Source organism: Myotis yumanensis, unplaced genomic scaffold (genome assembly GCF_028538775.1).
Source record: "Myotis yumanensis isolate MYYU_CA2020_CCGP unplaced genomic scaffold, mMyoYum1.0.hap1 SCAF_16, whole genome shotgun sequence".
NCBI lineage: Eukaryota > Metazoa > Chordata > Mammalia > Chiroptera > Vespertilionidae > Myotis > Myotis yumanensis.
Genome location: NW_027223767.1, coordinates 45,642,157 through 45,661,653, shown reverse-complemented (window position 1 = coordinate 45,661,653; position 19,497 = coordinate 45,642,157). Strand labels below are relative to the sequence as shown.

General features: G+C 41.8%; 1 protein-coding gene and 1 pseudogene across 3 annotated transcripts; both read left to right on the top strand.

Annotated features, from left to right (window-relative positions):
• The first annotated feature begins 980 nt into the window (after positions 1–980).
• LOC138994478 (ferritin light chain pseudogene) lies at positions 981–1,508 on the top strand (annotated as a pseudogene).
• Positions 1,509–6,640: 5,132 nt separating this feature from the next.
• KRT23 (keratin 23) lies at positions 6,641–18,879 on the top strand. 3 transcript variants are annotated; one of them, XM_070393093.1, is made up of 9 exons: positions 6,641–6,726; positions 7,100–7,844; positions 12,275–12,357; positions 13,357–13,513; positions 14,775–14,936; positions 15,021–15,143; positions 15,528–15,748; positions 16,844–16,875; positions 18,495–18,879. In XM_070393093.1, the coding sequence occupies exons 2-9, from the start codon at positions 7,449–7,451 to the stop codon at positions 18,584–18,586; spliced, it is 1,266 nt and encodes a 421-aa protein (XP_070249194.1). In that variant the 5' UTR covers positions 6,641–6,726; positions 7,100–7,448; the 3' UTR covers positions 18,587–18,879. The 3 variants fall into 3 exon arrangements, with proteins under 3 accessions (XP_070249194.1, XP_070249193.1, XP_070249192.1); XM_070393092.1 differs by having other exon boundaries at positions 18,492–18,879; XM_070393091.1 differs by having other exon boundaries at positions 14,775–15,143; positions 18,492–18,879.
• Positions 18,880–19,497: the final 618 nt, after the last annotated feature.

The window sequence follows — 19,497 nt, the reverse complement described above, 5'->3', positions numbered from 1 at the left end:
ATCTTGACAACCTGAAAAACGTTTTCTCTCTCGGCGATAATGTTAAATTGCCATGTCTGCCTGAGAACTGGCAAGAATTCAAAGTATAAGAAGGTAAAGATCAGTGACTGCTCCTAAGCACCCACCTAACAGGTTGTGTCATTTGGCAAAGTTCTGAATTTGCTAAATAAATAAATAAATAAATAAATAAATAAAATTAGTGTATGTGCTTCCCAAGCATGTACAGCAATATAAAATAAAATAAAAATAAAACCCTATGTCCACAGACTGAAGGATCCTTGAAGGCAGGAACTGTGCCTTATTAATCTCTCTAATCACAGAATCAGAGCACCTCCAAAATATATTGAATTAGAGTATTTTAACCCTAATTCTTTGTGGCTATGGACTTTAACCAACAATAAAATCAAGAGACAAAATGCATAGTATGGGGATAGGAGGAAAAAGTAATAGAAAACATTTGAGACATAGCCAGCCCTTTGTAAATGAACATGGATCAACATCCCACAGCTGCAAAAAGTTTAGTGAACCTAGAGCAGCCGTGGGCATACTACGGCCCGCGGGCCGAATCCGGCCCGTTTGAAATGAATAAAACTAAAAAAAGAAAAGACCGTACCCTTTTATGTAATGATGTTTACTTTGAATTTATATTAGTTCACACAAACACTCCATCCATGCTTTTGTTCCAGCCCTCCGGTCCAGTTTAAGAACCCATTGTGGCCCTCGAGTCAAAAAGTTTGCCCACCCCTGTAGTGTCATCTCTATGGCTTTAAAAATAATAATAGAGAGGCAGTGCCCTCGGGGGTCCCGGATCTATCTCTTGCTTCAACAGTGTTTGGACAGAACAGACCCAGGGATGCCCTTCTTCCAGCCTCCGACGACCCTCCAGCATCTTATCCAGTCACCACCTTCAGAACCATCTCAGCCTCCGAGACCAGACAACACTTTTTTTTTCTACCTTAACTCCTGATTGCCAAACAACCATGAGCTTCCAAATTCATCAGAATTATTCCACCGAGTTGGAGGCTGCAGTCAACCACCTGGCCAACCTGCATCTGCGGGCCACCCACACCTACCTCTCTCTGGGCTTCTTTTTCCACCGTGATAATGTGGCTCTCAAGGGCGTGGGCCACTTCTTCTGCAAGTTGGCAGAGAAGAAATACAAGGGCACCGAGCGTCTCTTAAAGATGAAAAACCAGTACGATGGCCACATTCTCTTCCAGGACATGCTGAAACCTCCCAAGGTGGATGGGGCAAAACTCAGGACCCCATGGAAACTGCCCTGGCCTCGGAGAGGAACCTGACCCAGGCCCTGGGTCAGGAGCAGCAGGCCCTTGGTTCTACCTTCACAGACCCTCAGCTCTGTGACTTCCTGGAGAACCACTTCCGGGGTGAGGAGGTGAAACTCATCAAGAAGATGGGCTACACCTGACTCACCTCCACAGGCTGCCGGCCCCCAGGCTGGGCTGGGCGAGTATCTCTTCAAAAGGCTCACCCTCAAGCACAACTAGGAGCCTTTGGAGCCCAGAGGCCTTTGGGGGCCCCTCTGCATCCCCTAGTGTCTGGCTTTAGCCTGATTCTCTCCCGAAACCACTTGCTATTATTTTAACCACCCTGGAGCCCTCTCCCATGCATTGGACCAAATGGAAACAATAAAGCTCTTTACAGCAAAAAAAAATAAATAAATGATAAAAATAATAATAGAGATAATAAGAAGCTATACAACAAAGCAATGAAATCTTACTCTCCCAAGAGTCTGTCTGTAAAGTTATGAGACAGATTAATTATAGTTAATTTCAAAATCTAATACTATGTTCCTATAAAATATGAAAATCCTAAACATTCTATGGGTAACGAGAGGCCAACAGAGAAAAGGAACCTTTGCAGTTTTACATCACTGGATCCTAACTTTTTCAATGTATATATTCCCTCAAAAAGTAAACGAAAGCTGTGACTCTCCCCAGAAGAGTGAGCATATAAACATGCAGAGAAAAATGTGTACACAGTTTGAGAGATTTTACCACCTTCCTGAAGTCTGTCCACTGCGTTCCCAGTTACGAAACCTCAGCACTGTCTTGTTTTTACAGTTGGGAGATTTTCACAGGAGTTACAGAAGCTACAAGAGCTTATGCATCAAAGGTCAAGTGAGGTGGATATGAGAAATGTCACGGCATGAACATGAAGAAGTACTGTACACAACACTCCCTCTGAAGCAGTCTTGCCAAAAATGGCAAACCTAAATCTAATAAAGTCTTTATATCCACCTTACAAGTAATTATGGGAGTCAGAGGAATATGTTAAAAATACCCTGGGGATTCAATCAGCGAAATCCAAAACTTGGGAAATTCTACAGGATTTGTGTTTCCTTTCCAGCCACTCTTTCTGACTCTATTAACTAAGACCTCTTCATTTTTAACTGCACTTGCCCACAACCATCTTTCTTTTTCATCTCATTTCTATCTCACTCGGTTTTTTTCACACAATCAACTATTCTTCCCAAGACCAAAGTTAATAACATTGATGGAGGGCCTGCCACGGCACTCTATGAACTGGAAATAACTGAGGAATTAAAGATAAGCCGGCCATAGCCTGGCCTTTCAGCTTCCTTACAATTAAAGGCTAGGATAACGCTGCTTGATGTGCAGCCTGTGCAGCAAAGGTGTCTCTCACTTTTTGTATGTTCCAAATAGCTCAGAAATATGTTTCCTGGATGAAGTTCTTAATAAACAGATTAGGATCTTAATAAACATTTACCAACTTGGATTTCTGTCAACACAGATCTTATTTAACTGAAATTTACTTTCTCTTTCTTTATTCTGATATATTCTCTTCTTCAAATTTCCTAACTCTTAAGGCCTGAATGCTATTCGTTTGTCATCACTTACCAGGCTCCATCTACCTCTGCATCCTTACTTAATTCTTAACTGCTTTTAAAAATCAGATTAACTTTACTTTTTCTGTCTGACTTATTTCACTTAGCATGATATTCTCAAGATCTATCCATGTCACAAATGGCAGTATTTCATCTTTTCTTATCACTGAGTATTATTCCATTGTATATATGCCACATCTTCTCTATCCAATCATCAAGAATCATAAGATTTCACTCCTATGTGGGATATAAAACAGAAAGCAACAAATACTAGTAAGTAAATAACACAAACAAAAACTCAGAGACACAGACAACAGTAGGGTGGTTACCAAAGGGAGAGGGGGTGGTGGAGATGTAGAAGGGAGTAAAGAGGGTCAGATACATGATGACATGAGGAGCTTAACTTTGGGAGGTGAACACACAATGTACTATAATATACAGATGATGTATTATAGAGCTATACAGTGAAAACCTATACAATCTTATTAACCAATGTCACCCCAATAACTTTAAGAAAGTATTTTTTAAATCAGATTAAGAAGAGCTTCCAATATGCCGTCTCATTATCTACCCTTTGAGAGAACTTCTGTGATCTTTTTTTAAGTTAAAATACCTTTTTTTCTTTATTTTATTTTTTCCATCACCATTTATCCCCCTTATAACCTCTTCCACTCCCACCTACCACCTCCCCTCCACAATAACTGCGCTGTTGTCTGTGTCCATGAGTTCTGTCTTTTTTTTTTGTGCTCAATTCCTCCACCTACCCCTACACCAGAGCTATCTGCCTGCTCTCCATCTATCAGTCTGTCTCTATTTTGCTTAGTTCAGTTTGTTCATTAAATTCCACATATGCGTGAAATCATATGGTACTTCTCTTTCTATGACTGGCTATTTCACTTAGCATAATGCTCTCCAGGTCCCTCCAGGAGGACATACAGATGGCCAATAGACATATGAAAAGATGTTCAACTTCACTAATCATCAGAGAAGTGCAAATTAAAACCACGGTGAGATATCATCTCATACCTGTCAGAATGGCTATCATCAATAAATCAATAAACAACAAGTGCTGGCGAGGATGTGGAGAAGAGGGAACCCTGTATACACTGTTGGTGGGAATGAGGATTGGTACAGACACTGTAGGAAATAGTATAATGTTTCTTAAAACAAAATTAACAATGGAACTGCCTTATGACCCCCAATTCCACTTTTGGGAATTTATCTGAAGAAACCCAAAACACTAATTTGAAAAAAATATATGCACCTCCATGTTCACAGAAGTGTTATTTATAATAGCCAAGATTTGGAAGCAGCCCAAGTGTCCATCAGCTTGAGCAGTGTATGAAACAGCTATGGTACATTTACACACTGGAATACTAGTTGGCCATAAAAAGGAAGAAAATTTCACCCTTTGCGACAACATGGAGGGACCGTCTGTGATCTTAAAAGTCTTTTTGCCTATGTGTGTGTTTTATTATGTTTCCTTGTATGTCAGTAAATAAATACAAATACTATTTGGAAGCAACTTTAAGTTGACTTGTCTTCCCCTCCTACTCTAAAATACTATATTGAATACTTCTTAACTTGAGCCGTCTATATATATTGGCTCCCTTTTCTTGGAAAGACCAAAATATGAGACAATTTTATTGTTATTTGGCTACAGTATGATAAACTTAGGCATTTATGAAATGTCTGACCTGGTGTCACTGCAGAAGCTGTGTTTTATTTCTATAAATGTCTAATCTTTTTATATAACCCTCCAAATCATAGGATAATGATATAGCAATTTTGCCTGGAGACCTATTACTCATCTGCTCTGAAATTTCATGCATAGTAAAATCTATTTGAGGATTGTCTGGCCATTGTTCTCTCACTATAAACAAGAGGGTGCCCATGGGATGCTTCGGGGATGGGACAATTGTCTTTAAAAGGCACAAACACACTGTGCTCCCAGCTAATGACAGCTAAGTGTTAACAGGCCTCCTTTCTGATCCCTGATACACCCACAAGCAACCCATTCGTTCAATCCCCAACCAACCTCTCCTGCAAAATATTACTTCCCTTTTAATGACAGCATCTCAGTTCACCAGAAAGATGAACCAAATGGGAAACAGAGTGCAGCCTGGCCCTGGCACATCCTACAGATGGATGTTCTCCCGTATGTGGCTGGATCACTGTGAACACAATCTGATCCTGCCCTGAGTCAGCCCCCATCCACGTCCAACAGCACCTGCTCATAACCACACATCTAAGTAAGTCTGTTTCTCTCATTTGCTCTTTTTTCTCTTGCCTCCCTTTTTCCCCTCCTGCTCATAGATGTAAGTGACTGTGGAGCACTTTAAAAGGGCACCCCTTCCAAGCATCCCCAAGGCTTCCTTTAGTCTTGATCAAATTTTTCCATCTTGCACATGGTGAGACAAGGCAAGTCCAAGGACTTGAGCAAGGTGTTGCTGCCAGAGCGGACAAGCAGAGCTGGGTGTGCTTGAGTGACATTATTTGCAATGAGGGATGATTTTGCCTGTGTGGTTGGCTAGTTCCCCCCTGGGAGAGGCTTTTTCTACTCTCTGGTTTTACGGCTCACGCTCCTCAAAAGGGCAGGAGGTGATGGTGTTGGAGAACCTGAGTTAAAATCATGATTCTATGGAGGAAGAGGGGAGGAAGAGAAGTGGAGAAGGGTATAGGCTGGAAAAATGGTGATGGAAGGAGACTTGACGTGGGGCGGTGAACACACAATACAGGGTACAGGCGATGTGTTGCGGAACTGTGCACCTGAGACCTGGAGAACTGTGTTAATCAGTGTCACCCCAATAACTTCAATAAAAAGGGAAAAAATCATGACTCTAAAAAGTTCAATACTGAGTTAACACACAGTTATGAAATGCCTACAAGAAGCCGGACTTTTGGTGCTTGAAAGATGGGAGACATAATCCCTGCTTTCATGCAGCCTGCAGACCCAGAGGGGGGTAACAAATGCAGCACAGCGTGGTCAGTGCGGAGCATCTGAGATCTTGCTCCATGGCATGTATCATCAATTTGGCTCAAATAAAATCTTATAAAAAAATTTTAGCCCTAGCCAGTTTGGCTCAATGGTTAGAGTGCCGGCCTGCTGACTGAAGGGTAGCAGGTTGGATTCCAGGGCAAGGGCATGTACCTGAGTTGCAGGTGTGATCCCCAGGCCCCAGTCAGGGAGCATGCAGGAGGCAGCCAATGGATGTGTCTCTCTCTCACATGATGTCTCTCTCTCTCTCTCTCTCTCTCTCTCTCTCTCCTCTCTCTTCCCTCCTGACCTTCTTCACACTCTCTCTAAATATCAATTGAAAAAAATATCCTCAGGTGAGGATTAACAAAACAAACCAAAAAAAAAAAAAAAAGAATATCAAAGGGCTATGTAAACTGGGAAGTCCGATTATCACCCTTATGAAAGAGAAGTATTGTATAGGATTCTGTCAAGATTCCACTCAATGATAACAGTGCCATGTGGCAGGAAGAATCCGCCCTGGCTTTGCCACTCACCCACCATCTGTCCTCTGACATATCCCCCCAAAGACCTCAGCTTCCCTCATCTGTAAAATTAGTGGCTTGAACCAAGGAATGAAAGTCCCTTCCGCAGCTGCCATTTTATTTCTAAGTCCTCTTTCAATCTAATTGCCAGTAACCAGCACGTGGCTCCCCGCCCCCAGACTATTTCTTTATCCACTCCTAACCTTTACCTTGGCAGATGAAGCGTACAATTCATCGAGCTTGTTCGCCGAGCCATGGCATATTTCCTGCCCCGTACCCCCCACCCCCTCTGCGGGTCACAGACACACAGAACCAGCCTTTCTGGGGCTCAGCCGGCACGGGACAAGGGAGCCAAGGTAAGTCCTGAGCGCAGGTCAGGGTTGTTTGGTTTTGAGGTGTGCTCGGGATGAAAGGCACCTTGAAAGTGGAAGGCTCGGTCATTTATTAATTACTTATAATTGAAGGTTTGTTCTTCAGAATGATTCCTTTGAAATTACTTTCCATCAAACACTGACTGCCACAAAGGCATCCGATGCTCAGGGCATTCTCCATTTCCTCAGCACGAGGATTTTCACTCTGAGATTCTGTTCTGACCTGAACCGTCTCTGCCCCCCTTGCTTCAGAGCTGGGGGCCGAGGGGTGTCTGTGTGTTTAATGTCTACTTTTTAAAAGGAAAATCTAGGCTACATCAAATAACCCTTTTGTGGACTTTAAACTGACCCTTTTCAGATAAATGAACAATGGGAAAATTCCACGGAAAGATTAAAAAGACACCCGAGACAAACATCCACCTAATGCCGTGGCCACTCCTCCGGGTGACAACTGGAAGGGAGAAACAAACTGGTATATCGATGTGGTTCTAAACAACAACAGTGTGTGTGGAGGCCTGGGGCGCCTCGGGATTGACCAAGAGGAAACGCATGTTGCACAATGATACGATCTTGTTGGTACAGTTGTCAGAGGAGGGAACTCCCACAGCAAAGGGCATAAAACCATCCAGGGCAGTCTGGGGCGGCTCAGTTCTGCGGTGCCAGGGAGCAGAGCAGAGCCCAGCCCCGCCCCACACACAAATGGGACCATGAGCTCCAGCCACAGCTTCAGCCAGATCCCCTCTGGCTCCCTCCCTGGCACCAGAGGTGGCTGGGGCCGGCCGGGGGGCTTCCCCCGGGCTCCCAGCGTCCACGGGGGTGCAGGGGGCATCCGCATCTCCCTTTCCTTCGCCTCCCCAAGCTGCCTGCCCCCGGGAAGGTCTTGGGGGTCTGGAAGAGGCAGCTCCCTCCTAGGTGGAAATGGGAAGGTGACGATGCAGAACCTCAATGAGCGCCTGGCCTCCTACCTGGACAAGGTGCGTGCTCTGGAGGAGGCCAACGTCAAGCTCGAGAGCCGAATCCTGAAGTGGCACCAGGAGAGAGACCCTGGCAGCAAGCAAGATTATTCCCAGTATGAGGAGAACATCAGCCGCCTGCAGGAGCAGGTAAGATCCTGGGTGGCCCTGGAAGTCAGGGTGGGTGGTGCGTTTCCAGGAAACCCCTGGGAGGAGAAATCAGTAGAAAAGACAACTGCCAGGAAAATGGCAAAAGAGCGTAAAGTAATTGTGAACAAAGGTATTCGAGGATATTTTCTTATTATTTTACCTTGCATTTGGACTTTGGAAAGTCTATTGTATTTATTTAAACCTGTACATAAATTATGTGGGGGGGGAACTAAAGAGTCTAAGGAAACCAGCTGCTGTCCAGTTCTTGGTACAGTTCAAGATCATTACTGTGGCCCAGCGATGTAATAATAATGACAAAGGCTGGACTTCATTCCTCGTGTTCAGTGCACGAGGCACGAGTCAGCCTTTGCTTTCTCATCAGTTCTGCTCCACCTCAAGTGGCAACAGTGTGATTAGCTGGCAAAGAGAGGCTGAGTTATACTATTTTGGAGATCACATCTAAAAGGTGTCACTCCACAGGCAAAGACATAATTGTGACATCCCTGGATACTACTTGGCGGCTACTAGAAGTTCTGAGTTTCTAGATGCTAGTAGTTCCAAAAATGGCATATTGCTAGAAAAAAAATAATGAAAAGAGCATAATTTTGGAATCTTAGAGTTAGGATGGGTTATGGAGACTTCTTCAAAAAATAACTTTTCAACCAAATATTTTAAAAGTTAAGCTTATACCTTCTGGAGGATCTTATAACATTGGCTACAGTAAAAGGAATCCAGTCATCTCATAGGTTATTTTTTAGCTACATAACTCCCCTCTATGTAAAGCAGTCCCAAAAAATGTCCTGCAGGATCATGATTTAACCTCCCCTGAAAAGGGCACCACAATATGCATATGATGTTATTTCTCAACACTCAGTCATCCTTGCGTGAATGTAGGAAGGACTAACCAAGATAATATAAATCTGTCCTCATAATAAACCCTAATTATTGAATAAGCAACCTAATAACTGACTGCGTAATTACCTTAACTATATAGTACATGGTTGTCTTTACATAAAAAAAAAAAACAAGGTGACTCAACAAACCTCACCATATTTTTTTCATTAATAAAGTTGCTTTGGTTTTAGAATGGAGAGAATAAAAGATTTTTGCAAATGGACAGCTGAGAATATAAGGTTAGAAATGTAAGGTTAGACCTGGTCAAATAATGTATTAGCTGACAGCAGAGAGGAGGAAAAGGGAGAGAAAGGAGGGAAACATTTGTTGAGCACTTACTATATGCCAGGCATCATGTTGGGTATTTAATACACTTATCAGCGCCATCCGAGAGTTTTCTGCAATGATGGAAACGTCCTATAGCACCTGATTTAATTCTCACAACAATCCTGGAAAGAACCGAAGCTCAGAAGAGTGAAATAGCAATCCAAAGGCACTGGAAAGAGCCAGAGATGGGATTCTAACCCAAGTCTGCTTCCAATGGCCTCAATTTCCACACAGTATGGTGCTGACTGGCCTACCTCACACAACAATGATACTGCTCATGAATAAAGATATTGCATTGTATTTGCATTGTTAATTATGCAACACATATTTCATACACATCATTTCATTCTGGGAAGCAGGAATTTTTATCCCCAATACACAGATGAGCAGACTGAGACCAAGTGGCTGCCTAAATTCATGAGAGCAGAACTGAGAAAAGTGAGTGGGACCAATGACAAGGAGGGGGCAGCTTGCCCACTGTTCAGGTGTCCCTGGAATCTAAGTTCTGACATTAAATAGGAGTTTCTTCAGCTTTGAATTACACTCCTTTCTGGGTTTCTTACTTCAGTGTTACATCTTCTCCATGTTGGAAAAAAACAACTCTTTGAAGCTGAGATTGTCTGTCTATCCCACTCTCTCTTGGTAGCAGCTGAGAAAACAGAGACCAGACAGGTTCCACAAGTACTGGTACCCTGGGCTGACCCCTTCCTGGGCCTTGATGAAATGTGCTGAGTAGATATATCACTCTCTCACCCCCACTTTAGGGATATTAAATGTTATTCAAAAAAGACTATAAGAAATTGTGTTCAAAAATTAATCCACTTCCTTTGAAACACAGAGTTGGACATAGAGAGATATTAGAATAGCTCATAATAGAACTCTACTTGGTGCTTTGGATTACGATAAAATATTCTACATTCCTCTCCCTGGTAGGAGATTACACACCCTGGAGCAATGATGCTGTACTACTAATACACCAACTAGATTATTTTAAAAGAATTAACTCAGGGCTTTGGGGAGAATCCAGGTGATTAATTATAACACACAATGCCAAACCTATGCCTCATATGTTATTTCTTAATCCATCCTCATCCATTCATTATTGCAAAGGATGTCTCAGAAATAGTGGCTGTGTCGTAATATTGTATCAGGCAACCCAAACAGTGGGAAATAGTTTCCATTTTTAAATGTGCTCCATATCAAGTGCATTTCAGAGCTCACCACTCCTCCACTACGAGAATGCTGGCTGGGACAATCTGAGTCTTGATGGGGCTTTGCAATTGATAAATTATCAGTTTAACTCACTAAAGATGGTATTTTTTATTCTGTGGAGTCTATAGGGAATGGTTTCTCCACGTGTCAATCAATACCTCAGTGCACAACTAAGGCTAACCCCAGGGGTCCCCAGGCCTTTTTGGATGGAGCTATTTTCTATTTCCCATGAGCTTAAATAATGCAAAGAATTAAAAGTCGGGGGGGGGGGGGCGGTTTGGTAAGAAAGTCCCTAAGAAACACTGTAGAGGGAAGACAAGGAAATACCTACAGAATCTTTTTGTAGCGCAAAGGAAGCAGTCATAGTACCATTTGGAATCCATCCACCAAGGGAAGAATGAAGGTGGACAGGGGAAGCCAACCTGGCCATCTCTTACCTCAAACAGAGTTTGAGGGTACATCTCAACATGTAAATCCTGAGATTTATCCAATGCAGACATTGGCTCTAGTTACAAACGTGTTATATTTTGAACTAATTTTTCACAGTGTCTATAGTATGCCCAGAAAAGGCTAAGGATTTTACAACATTATTTTCTCTCTTTTCATCTAATTCTCATAACCTCATTGTCATTTTATGAATGAAGAAACGGACACGTGGCAAGCTCACTCAGCTGGTGGCGTTCAGGCCCACTGTGGTCACCACCTCTGAATCCTGTTATTGTGCATTCATAATACCAAATTCCATCTAACCAGTGAAGCTTTGAATAGGACCAGATTTTTTAAAGGTGCCTTTGTTTTCAAGTATAACTTTGTCCTAAGAAAATCCTTTCTTAAGAAAGGAATTATTTGTATAAATATAATGGAATGTCACAAGATTGTCTGATCCCAAATAAATTACAGAAGTTTAGAGCTATGACCTCTAAGGTCACCTGTCTTTAGTACAAACTCCTTATCTAACAAGGAACTGAAGCCCAAGGAATGGAGTGACTGGCCCGAGTTCAGTAACAGGAAGGAAAAGGAAAACATCCCAGTTCCTAGTTCAGCACAATGTTTGGTACAAAGTAGGATTATACTTTTGACACTGAGACATCTTCCACCTAATTTTCCTGAAGACAGAGACATACAGCAAATGTAGACTAGTTCTCTGATTAAAACTTCCTAGAAGTGTTTACAAACCCTGTATCTATACACAATTGCTCAAGTAGATACTTTCAATAACATGTCTCCTTTTAAAGTGAAAAAGTATATAAACATCTAGTGAAAGTGTTTGACGGGAGGCTTTAACACAAAGTTTACTAAGCTGGTAAAGAATAATTTAATTTAATATTTTACTAGTAATAGCTATAATTGGGGCATTCTCGTCATGGAATAATTGACAAACACATACCTACATGTTATGTACATGACTATAGTTACTTTGGACAAAAATTACTTATGGTATGTGATGACCATAATAAGATACATTTAAAATTCGTTTCAAAAACTAATACTAGTTGACATTTTGTATCAAGAGATACTTTGCTCAGTAGTCACAGATCAGAAATATGAATGCTATCATGAGGAAGAATTATGTTCATTTAAAATAATTATTTTACTTTAGGGGAGCCAAACTAATATTCACAGTAAGAAAAGGATCAGAATCTAAACCACTTTTAACATCTTCAATGTGGGGGCACTTGAGCAAAACAGTAAGATATGATTATAGTACTAGAAAGTTAGAAGGCATTTTGAATAATTACACTCTTTCCTCTTCCTTTTGGCATTTGTCAAAACTCCATGTAAAAAAAAGACAATGCAGACCATATCCTTACTATAAAATCACTTTATGCTTTGTACCTAGTAAGTTCTCAATAAATATGTATCGATGTGATTGCTCCACTATCAGGAAACAAGTCATCTGTTCTAACAAGTCATATAACCAGGAGACTAGAGAACAGAAATGCAGCTTTCCTGTGTCGTGTGTCCCGCGGAAATGACTCTTGGTGCATCTCTTACAGATAGTGGACGGCAAGCTGACCAATGCTCAGGTGTTTCTTCTCCTTGACAACGCCAGGATGGCAGTGGATGACTTCAACCTCAAGTAAGTTCCTTCCTCAGTGTTGTGGTGGAGTTGGAGGTGGGTATTATTTGGTGTTTTTCTTTGTTTTGTTTTGTGGGTTGTTCTTGTTCTTGTTTTTGCTTTCCAGAGAAAACTTATCTCACCATTAGCTACATGTAAAAATCTTACTGGAATATAATTAAAAGGCAAACAAGAATAAATACTTGGCTGGACCCTAATTTAAATAAATCAGATAATAAAACACACTTTTTGTTGTGAGGAAATTTGAATAAGAACCAAGACTTAGATGACATTAAAGAGTTGTTTTTTGCCCTAGCTGGTTTGGCTCAGTGGATAGAACATTGGCCTGAGGACCGAAGGGTCACGGGTTCGATACCGGTCAAGGGCATGTGCCAAGGTTGTAGGCTCCTCCCCTGCTCAGCCCTGGTCAGGGCACATGCAGGAGGCAACCAATCTATGAGTTTCTCTCACATCACTATTTTTCTCTGTCTTTCCTTCTCTCTTCCATTCTCTTTAAAAATCAATGAAAAAATATTGTTGAGTGAGGATTTAAAAAAAAATAAATAAATCTTTGCAATAAACCTGTAAGATGGGGGTGTTTAAAAAAGGGAGTTTTTAATGTTTTAGGTGAGATAATGTTATTATCCTTATTTAGAAAGATGTATTTTTCTTAAAAGATGCTTTCAGAAGCATTTAGGGGTGAAGTGTTATGTCTAAAATTTACATTAAAATACAAAATGAAATACAGATGAAGCAAATATGGCAAACTGTTAATGACTGCTAAATGTAGGTGATGGGCACATGGCTGTTCATTATTTTATTCTATTTTTAAAAATAACATTGAGTCACCATTATAGAAAAATATGCATGAAACACACATATAAAGAATAAATAGTCTGTATTAATTGTTTTTCCATTAAACCTAAAAAGTATGAGCATCACCTCTAAACGAAGGCGAATCCTTACAAAGACCGCAGCCTTCCAACAACAGGTGTACTCTTTTCTTCCTTCTACCCAAAGGTATGAAAATGAACACTCCTTCAAGAAAGACTTGGAAATTGGAGTGGAGAGTCTCCGAAAGACCTTGGATGATCTAACCATTGTCACAACAGACCTGGAACAGGAGGTCGAGGGGTTGAGGAAAGAGCTCATCCTCATGAAGAAGCGCCATGAGCAGGTAGGACTCCCCAGCAACCACCAGCTCGGCTGTTAATGGGCACATCTTAGGTGATCCAATAGCTACAGAAGAAACTACTACTTCTATGCCAGTTCTATTGTCCTTGAACCTAAATAATCAACAGGAACCATATAAACATCTAACTTTTCCAATTCCAAGGTTATCTACTCAGATGTCAAATACAACAGCCAAAATACAATCACAATTAACAATAGATGGGTCAACAATTTTAATATGCAATGTTGACCTAGGTTTGATTGTTAGAAAGTACTGCCCAGTGGTTGAGCATCAACCCATGCACCAAAAGGTCGCCGGTTCGATTCCTGGTCAGGGCACATGCCCTGGTTACCAGTTCAATCCCCAGTACAGGTTGTGCAGGAGGCAGCAGCTGGTAGATGTTTCTCTCTCATTGATATTTCTATCTCTCTCCCTCTCCCTTCCACTTCCTCTAAAATCAATAAAAACATTTTTAAAATATTGTAGGATAAATGTGTGAGACTTAACCTCCTTTATTGACCCAATGTGCAGCAAATTGAGGGCCAACAGAATAAAGAAAATCTGCTACTAACCAAGGTATATATGACTCGTAGCAAAAATTAAGAATCCTAATTTCCAGAAACATTTAACCAACTTTTGAAAAGTTACCATCCATCTAAAGTCCCTGAGACATTGATAAAATGATAGAAAAACAATCCCTATTTTAGGCAAACAAAATTGATTATGAACATCAAAGCTAGTTAGACAATGATTGTTAAACCTTTCCTGTGGTTCCTTGGTTTTCATGATATCCAATGGGTGTCAGCCCTACAGAATCCTAAGGCACTGATGAGATTTTAAAAGCCTCTATACTTTTGGCTTTAGATTACTGAACTGCTTCCCAAAAGCTTTGGTCTACATCCTGAAATGTTCAACTGCTTAGTTGTGTCATCACTTCACCCATAAACATCTGCTGAAGAGTACTTTACACACTATGTAAGCGTAATTCTTGCTGAAACATTTTTAACCAGGGATTCAGTCAGTAATCATAGAGGCCATACAGAGACCTGTCTGGTGCTATTCTTTATTTTACAAAAGTATAAGAGGGAAAATTCATATAATGTTTTGTCATCGATAACTAATAACTGAGAAGCCAAACCAAACCAGTGAAAGAGTAGCCACCACATGAGCTGAAATTTTTAAAAGATCCATTCACTGCTGCCAATCAACACACTTCCTTCGGATGCTCACAGCCCATTCATCTTCTTTCTCTGTTATTAAACAGGAAATGGAGGGACAGCATGTGCCAAATGACTTCAAGGTCAACGTGAAGCTGAATACCACCCCAGGGGAAGATCTGATTAAGACCCTGGAGGACATGAGGCAAGAATACGAGTTTATGATAAAGAAGAAGCATCGAGAATTGGATGCTTGGTATAAAGAGCAGGTAAAAGAAAAGTGTCCAAACTTCCCAAAGGTTCCATTTCCATGTGGTCCAAGGCCAATGCCTCTGCTCTTTGCTCGGTCACAGTCAGCAGCCATTGCCCAGGAGACCGCCGGTCCAACAGCTGTGCAGAGCAACCAGGGCCACATCCATGAGCTGAAGCGCACTTTCCAGGCCCTGGAGATTGACCTGCAGGCGCAGCGCAACAGGGTGAGTCTAAGCTAGGACAATCCTGAGTCCGGTAATGTCAGCGGAAGGAGGTAAGGAACAGATCAGGGCAGGCACCTTGTGCCCCATCCCAAATGAGCAGCAGAAACAACAAATGCCACGGACGTGCGGCAGAGCTGCCAAGAGAACCCCGACACAAAGGTTTTATGCCAAGAAAATGGGCTTCAAAAGTCCGGACACTGCTCAACTCCTGGCTGCCCACATCCCCAACCTATGAGTCCGCCTGCTTCCCCTCTTTGCATTCCCAGCAGCCACCAAGACACCTCGCAGAGTGGTCGGCGGATTCTAACTACTCAGCAAGCACACATAATTGAATCAATCAAGCCGTCAGCCAATTTATGTCAGAAACATCATTTCCTCTTTCAGAAATCCGCTTTGGAAAACATGTTATCGGAGACCCAGTCTCGGTACTCCTGCCAGCTCCAGGACATGCAACGCGTCATCTCCCACTACGAGGAGGAGCTGCTGCAGCTGCGCCATGACTTGGAGCGGCAGAACAGCGAATACAAGGTCCTCCTGGGCATCAAAACCCACCTCGAGAAGGAAATCTCCACCTACCGCCAGCTACTGGAGGGCGAGAGCCAAGGGTGAGGCAAAGGCTGGCAGGGGAGGGCGCAAAGGGCACCCAGCTAGCATTTGTACATTCGTGTACCCTACGGTTCTGTTAGCAATCATCACTCTAGCAGGGGTCCTCAAACTTTTTAAGCAGGGGGCCAGTTCACTGTCCCTCAGACCGTTGGAGGGCCGGACTATAGTTTAAAAAAAAAACTATGAACAAATTCCTATGCACACTGCACATATCTTATTTTGAAGTAAAAAAACAAAACAGGAACAAATACAATATTTGTATTTGCATGTGGCCCGCGGGTCGTAGTTTGAGGACCCCTGCAGAGCAAAGAGGTTTATGTTGAATTTCTCCTGAAGACACTTAGATCAGATTGTATTTCGTTAAGCAGAAAGTTTTAACATGTTAAGCGCCATGGCAGTCACCAGTGGCTGACACTATACTTTTCGTCCAGAAGACAAAACAGGCTGGGCGCTTAACGTGTGAATTAATCAGGGATTACTCCCAGGACACTGGGATTTGAGGTCAACCGTTGAAATTAATATATTAAAATCTCTAGAAAGAAACAAGAAGGTATAGCTCTAGTGTTTCCCAGTGAGGATACACACAATTCGGGCTCCAAAAAAAAGGGAGATTAGGGGAATATTTTAGCCTAACAGCAGGAAGAGATTCATAAGAGAGTATGGTACCTAGATTTTCAATCTGTTATTTCTGACTACCTTGGGAGTAGTTGTCCACAGAAAGGGCACAGACATTTTAAAATCCAAGAGAAGGAGTTATAGTTTTTTAAAAAAGCATAAATTTCTCAAGAAGCCCAGGGTTCTGGGCTTCAGACCCAGACCCTGGAAAGGATCCTGATGAAGGTGCCGCCTGCAGGTGGCTAGAAGGATGGGCCATGAGACTTCTCTGGCCCCAGGGTTAGTGGAAGGCAGCACTCCCTGCCCTCTGGGTCCAGGAGGGTTCTTCCATGACCTCATGACCTTGGACTAGCTCAGAGAATCATCCTCATTAGATGGGTACAAATTTACAAGCAGGCAAAGGAAGCCAGATCAATGTAAGACGTTTTTATGATTATCGCTAATACTAAAATGAGCTTTAATCTTTATTACTTTTATAGAACAACAGAGGAATCTAAGCTGAGTGCGAGAGGTAAATAAATTTCTTCCATTGTTTGAATTTACTTTTTAAAACTAAATCAGCATACTTATCCATCCTGTAGTATTCATCATCTTTAGTGTACTACCAAATGTCCTGTATTCAATTTTTATTTTACTCAATTTTTAATTAAATTAACAAATTAGATGATACGAAGTAAGCTCTCAATATTGTCCTCAACAATATATATGAAAGCTCTTTGCAAGTGGTAAAGTAGATAAAAATAATCATTAATGTTATTATGTCTCTATTAACTAATGGAGGCTGTTTATTACACTCCGAAGAGAATACAAGGAAATGGTTTCACGTAATTTCCCGAGCTGTCTTCTGTTGAACATCAGTGCCCCATGAGATTTTATTGTGTATTACGAAAGACAACAGTGTTCTATGACCAGATAAGGCCTATCCTCTTTGTGAAGAGCCATGTTGTGTTTCGGTACATTAAAGATGAAACAATGTTGGAAAGGCACTTTTCAGAGAAGAAAAGGAACAAGAATGGGAAAGAATGACAAAAGTTCTATTTTGTTTAACCCAGTGTTCCCTAACATCTTTGACCTGGGAACTCTACTTTCTCAGATAGCCTTTAACATCTCACAGGAAAATTCTAAGAAACCAGTCTGGAACAAGTGGCACTTTCTGAGTAGTTTGTGGTAAAAATATCCTAAGGCACTAGAGCATCGGTTCTCAACCTGTGGGTCGCGACCCCTTTGGCGGTCGAACGACCCTTTCACAGGGGTCGCCTAAGACCATCCTGCATATCAGATATTTACATGACGATTCATAACAGTAGCAACATGACAGTTGTGAAGTAGCAACGAAAATAATCTTATGGTTGGGTCACAACATGAGGAACTTGTATTTAAAGGGCCAGAAGGTTGAGAACCACTGCTCTAGAGATTCAGAGAATCAGAGCTCAAGTAACCATCACAGAACAGGTGGTCGAACTGCTACCCCTCTGCAAGATCTCCATAGACGGTCCTTCAGCCTCTCTCCTTACCCAAACCCAGGGATGCGGAACCCCATACTGAATGGGGTGGCCCAATTTACTGTTGGAGAGGTTTGATTTTAACCAAGTTCTCCCTTAACATGTATCTCTGTTAATGGTTTCAATTCTTCCCCTCCCCCTACCCCCGGTTTAGAATCAATTTATCGATGTGTCAACAGGCACTTATTCAAATCAATCGTATTTTTGGACACAGTGACCAAAATAAACATCCCTGGCTTGTTGCCATCCCTCACATGGGAAGCTTGCTAGATCTTCAAATGAGGTGCCCAGAATGGCTTTTACTACTCTATACACTCACGGAGTCATGGTGCGCGTGCTACAAAACCCACATAAGCAATCGGACTCCTCCAGTGCTTGTGGTCAGGGATTAGATTCTGTATCAGGCATGCCTAGATTGAAGGTCTTGACCCCTAGAAGATGGCACTGCCCAGACACCCTCATTCCGTAGAGGGTGGGAAGAATAACCTTTTCACTCCAGCAGAGACCGCCATATTGCGTAGTGTTCATTTTGGAAGGCACAGAGAGCATAAAGGGTGCTGAAAACAGCACAGTTCAGATGGCGGGGGAAGCATGGCCCTGACCTCTTCATTGCTCTTTTCCTCAGCAGCTGTAGCGCCCAAGATCAAGACCATCACACGGGAGAGCATCAATGGAAGAATAATTTATTCTCAAGTGAAGGAGATCCAAAAGTATGCATGAGGCTAATAAAAGTTTCTGCCTGTTGTAAAAACTGTTTTTCTGCAATGGAGAGTCCCTTCCTTGCCCAGACACAAACGGGTGAGTCCTAAGAGGTATCCTCGGAGTTATCAAACTCAACAACATTTTTCTCTGTAACCATCTCATCAGACATTCCATAATGATCTTAATATACTGCTGTACTTTTGAATCAGAGGATGAGTTCATGAGCTTAAAGCTCTACTTTCCCACTGCAATCTTCAGAGTCCATCACTGTGTATCTGTTTTATAGCCAATAAAACCTCCATACAACTGCATCATGTCTCCTTTATATCATAAGGCAAGACAAGACCTCAGGTCTCCTCCTAACCAGGGATACTCGGAGCATTGTCCATAAAAGACCCACGGGGACCCTAATGCTCTGAACATGTCCGCAGCAGCCAAACACTGGGTAGAACTGCTACCCTGCAGCCATGCAACTTAGGGACAAGATGTGGCTCGTGAGCCTCTCCAGACTTCTGCCAACAAGAAGGACGGAAACAGAGAAAAGGAGGCCCAGAAAGCCTCACTTAGAATGAGAGAGGACCAAAAATTATTTTGACTCACATAAAAAGTATTACTTAATTAATTAGTTGAAAGCTTAAGGGCCTAACAGCGAGTTACTAGTAACATTAGAAAAGGAAATTCAGAAAAAAAATTCTTATAACAGATAGAAACTAAGACCCAAAAGGGGAAGTGACTTGTCCAATATCCGAATTATAAATATCCGGATCTGGCATATTGTATTGAGGTGTACTACTGAATGGGTAAGTATGCTGATTTACTTTTGAAAAGTAGATTCAAACAATGGAAGAAATTTATCTACCTCTCGCGCTCAGCTTAGATTTCTCTGCTGTTCTATAAAAGTAATAAAGATTAAAGCTCATTTTAGTATT

Coding starts and splice junctions, on each gene's coding strand:
- KRT23 (XM_070393091.1), top strand. CDS start 7,449: ATGAGCTCCAGCCACAGCTTCAGCCAGATCCCCTCTGGCTCCCTCCCT. Junction 12,358..13,356: donor GTGGATGACTTCAACCTCAA/GTAAGTTCCTTC, acceptor TTCTACCCAAAG/GTATGAAAATGAACACTCCT. Junction 13,514..14,774: donor TGAAGAAGCGCCATGAGCAG/GTAGGACTCCCC, acceptor GTTATTAAACAG/GAAATGGAGGGACAGCATGT.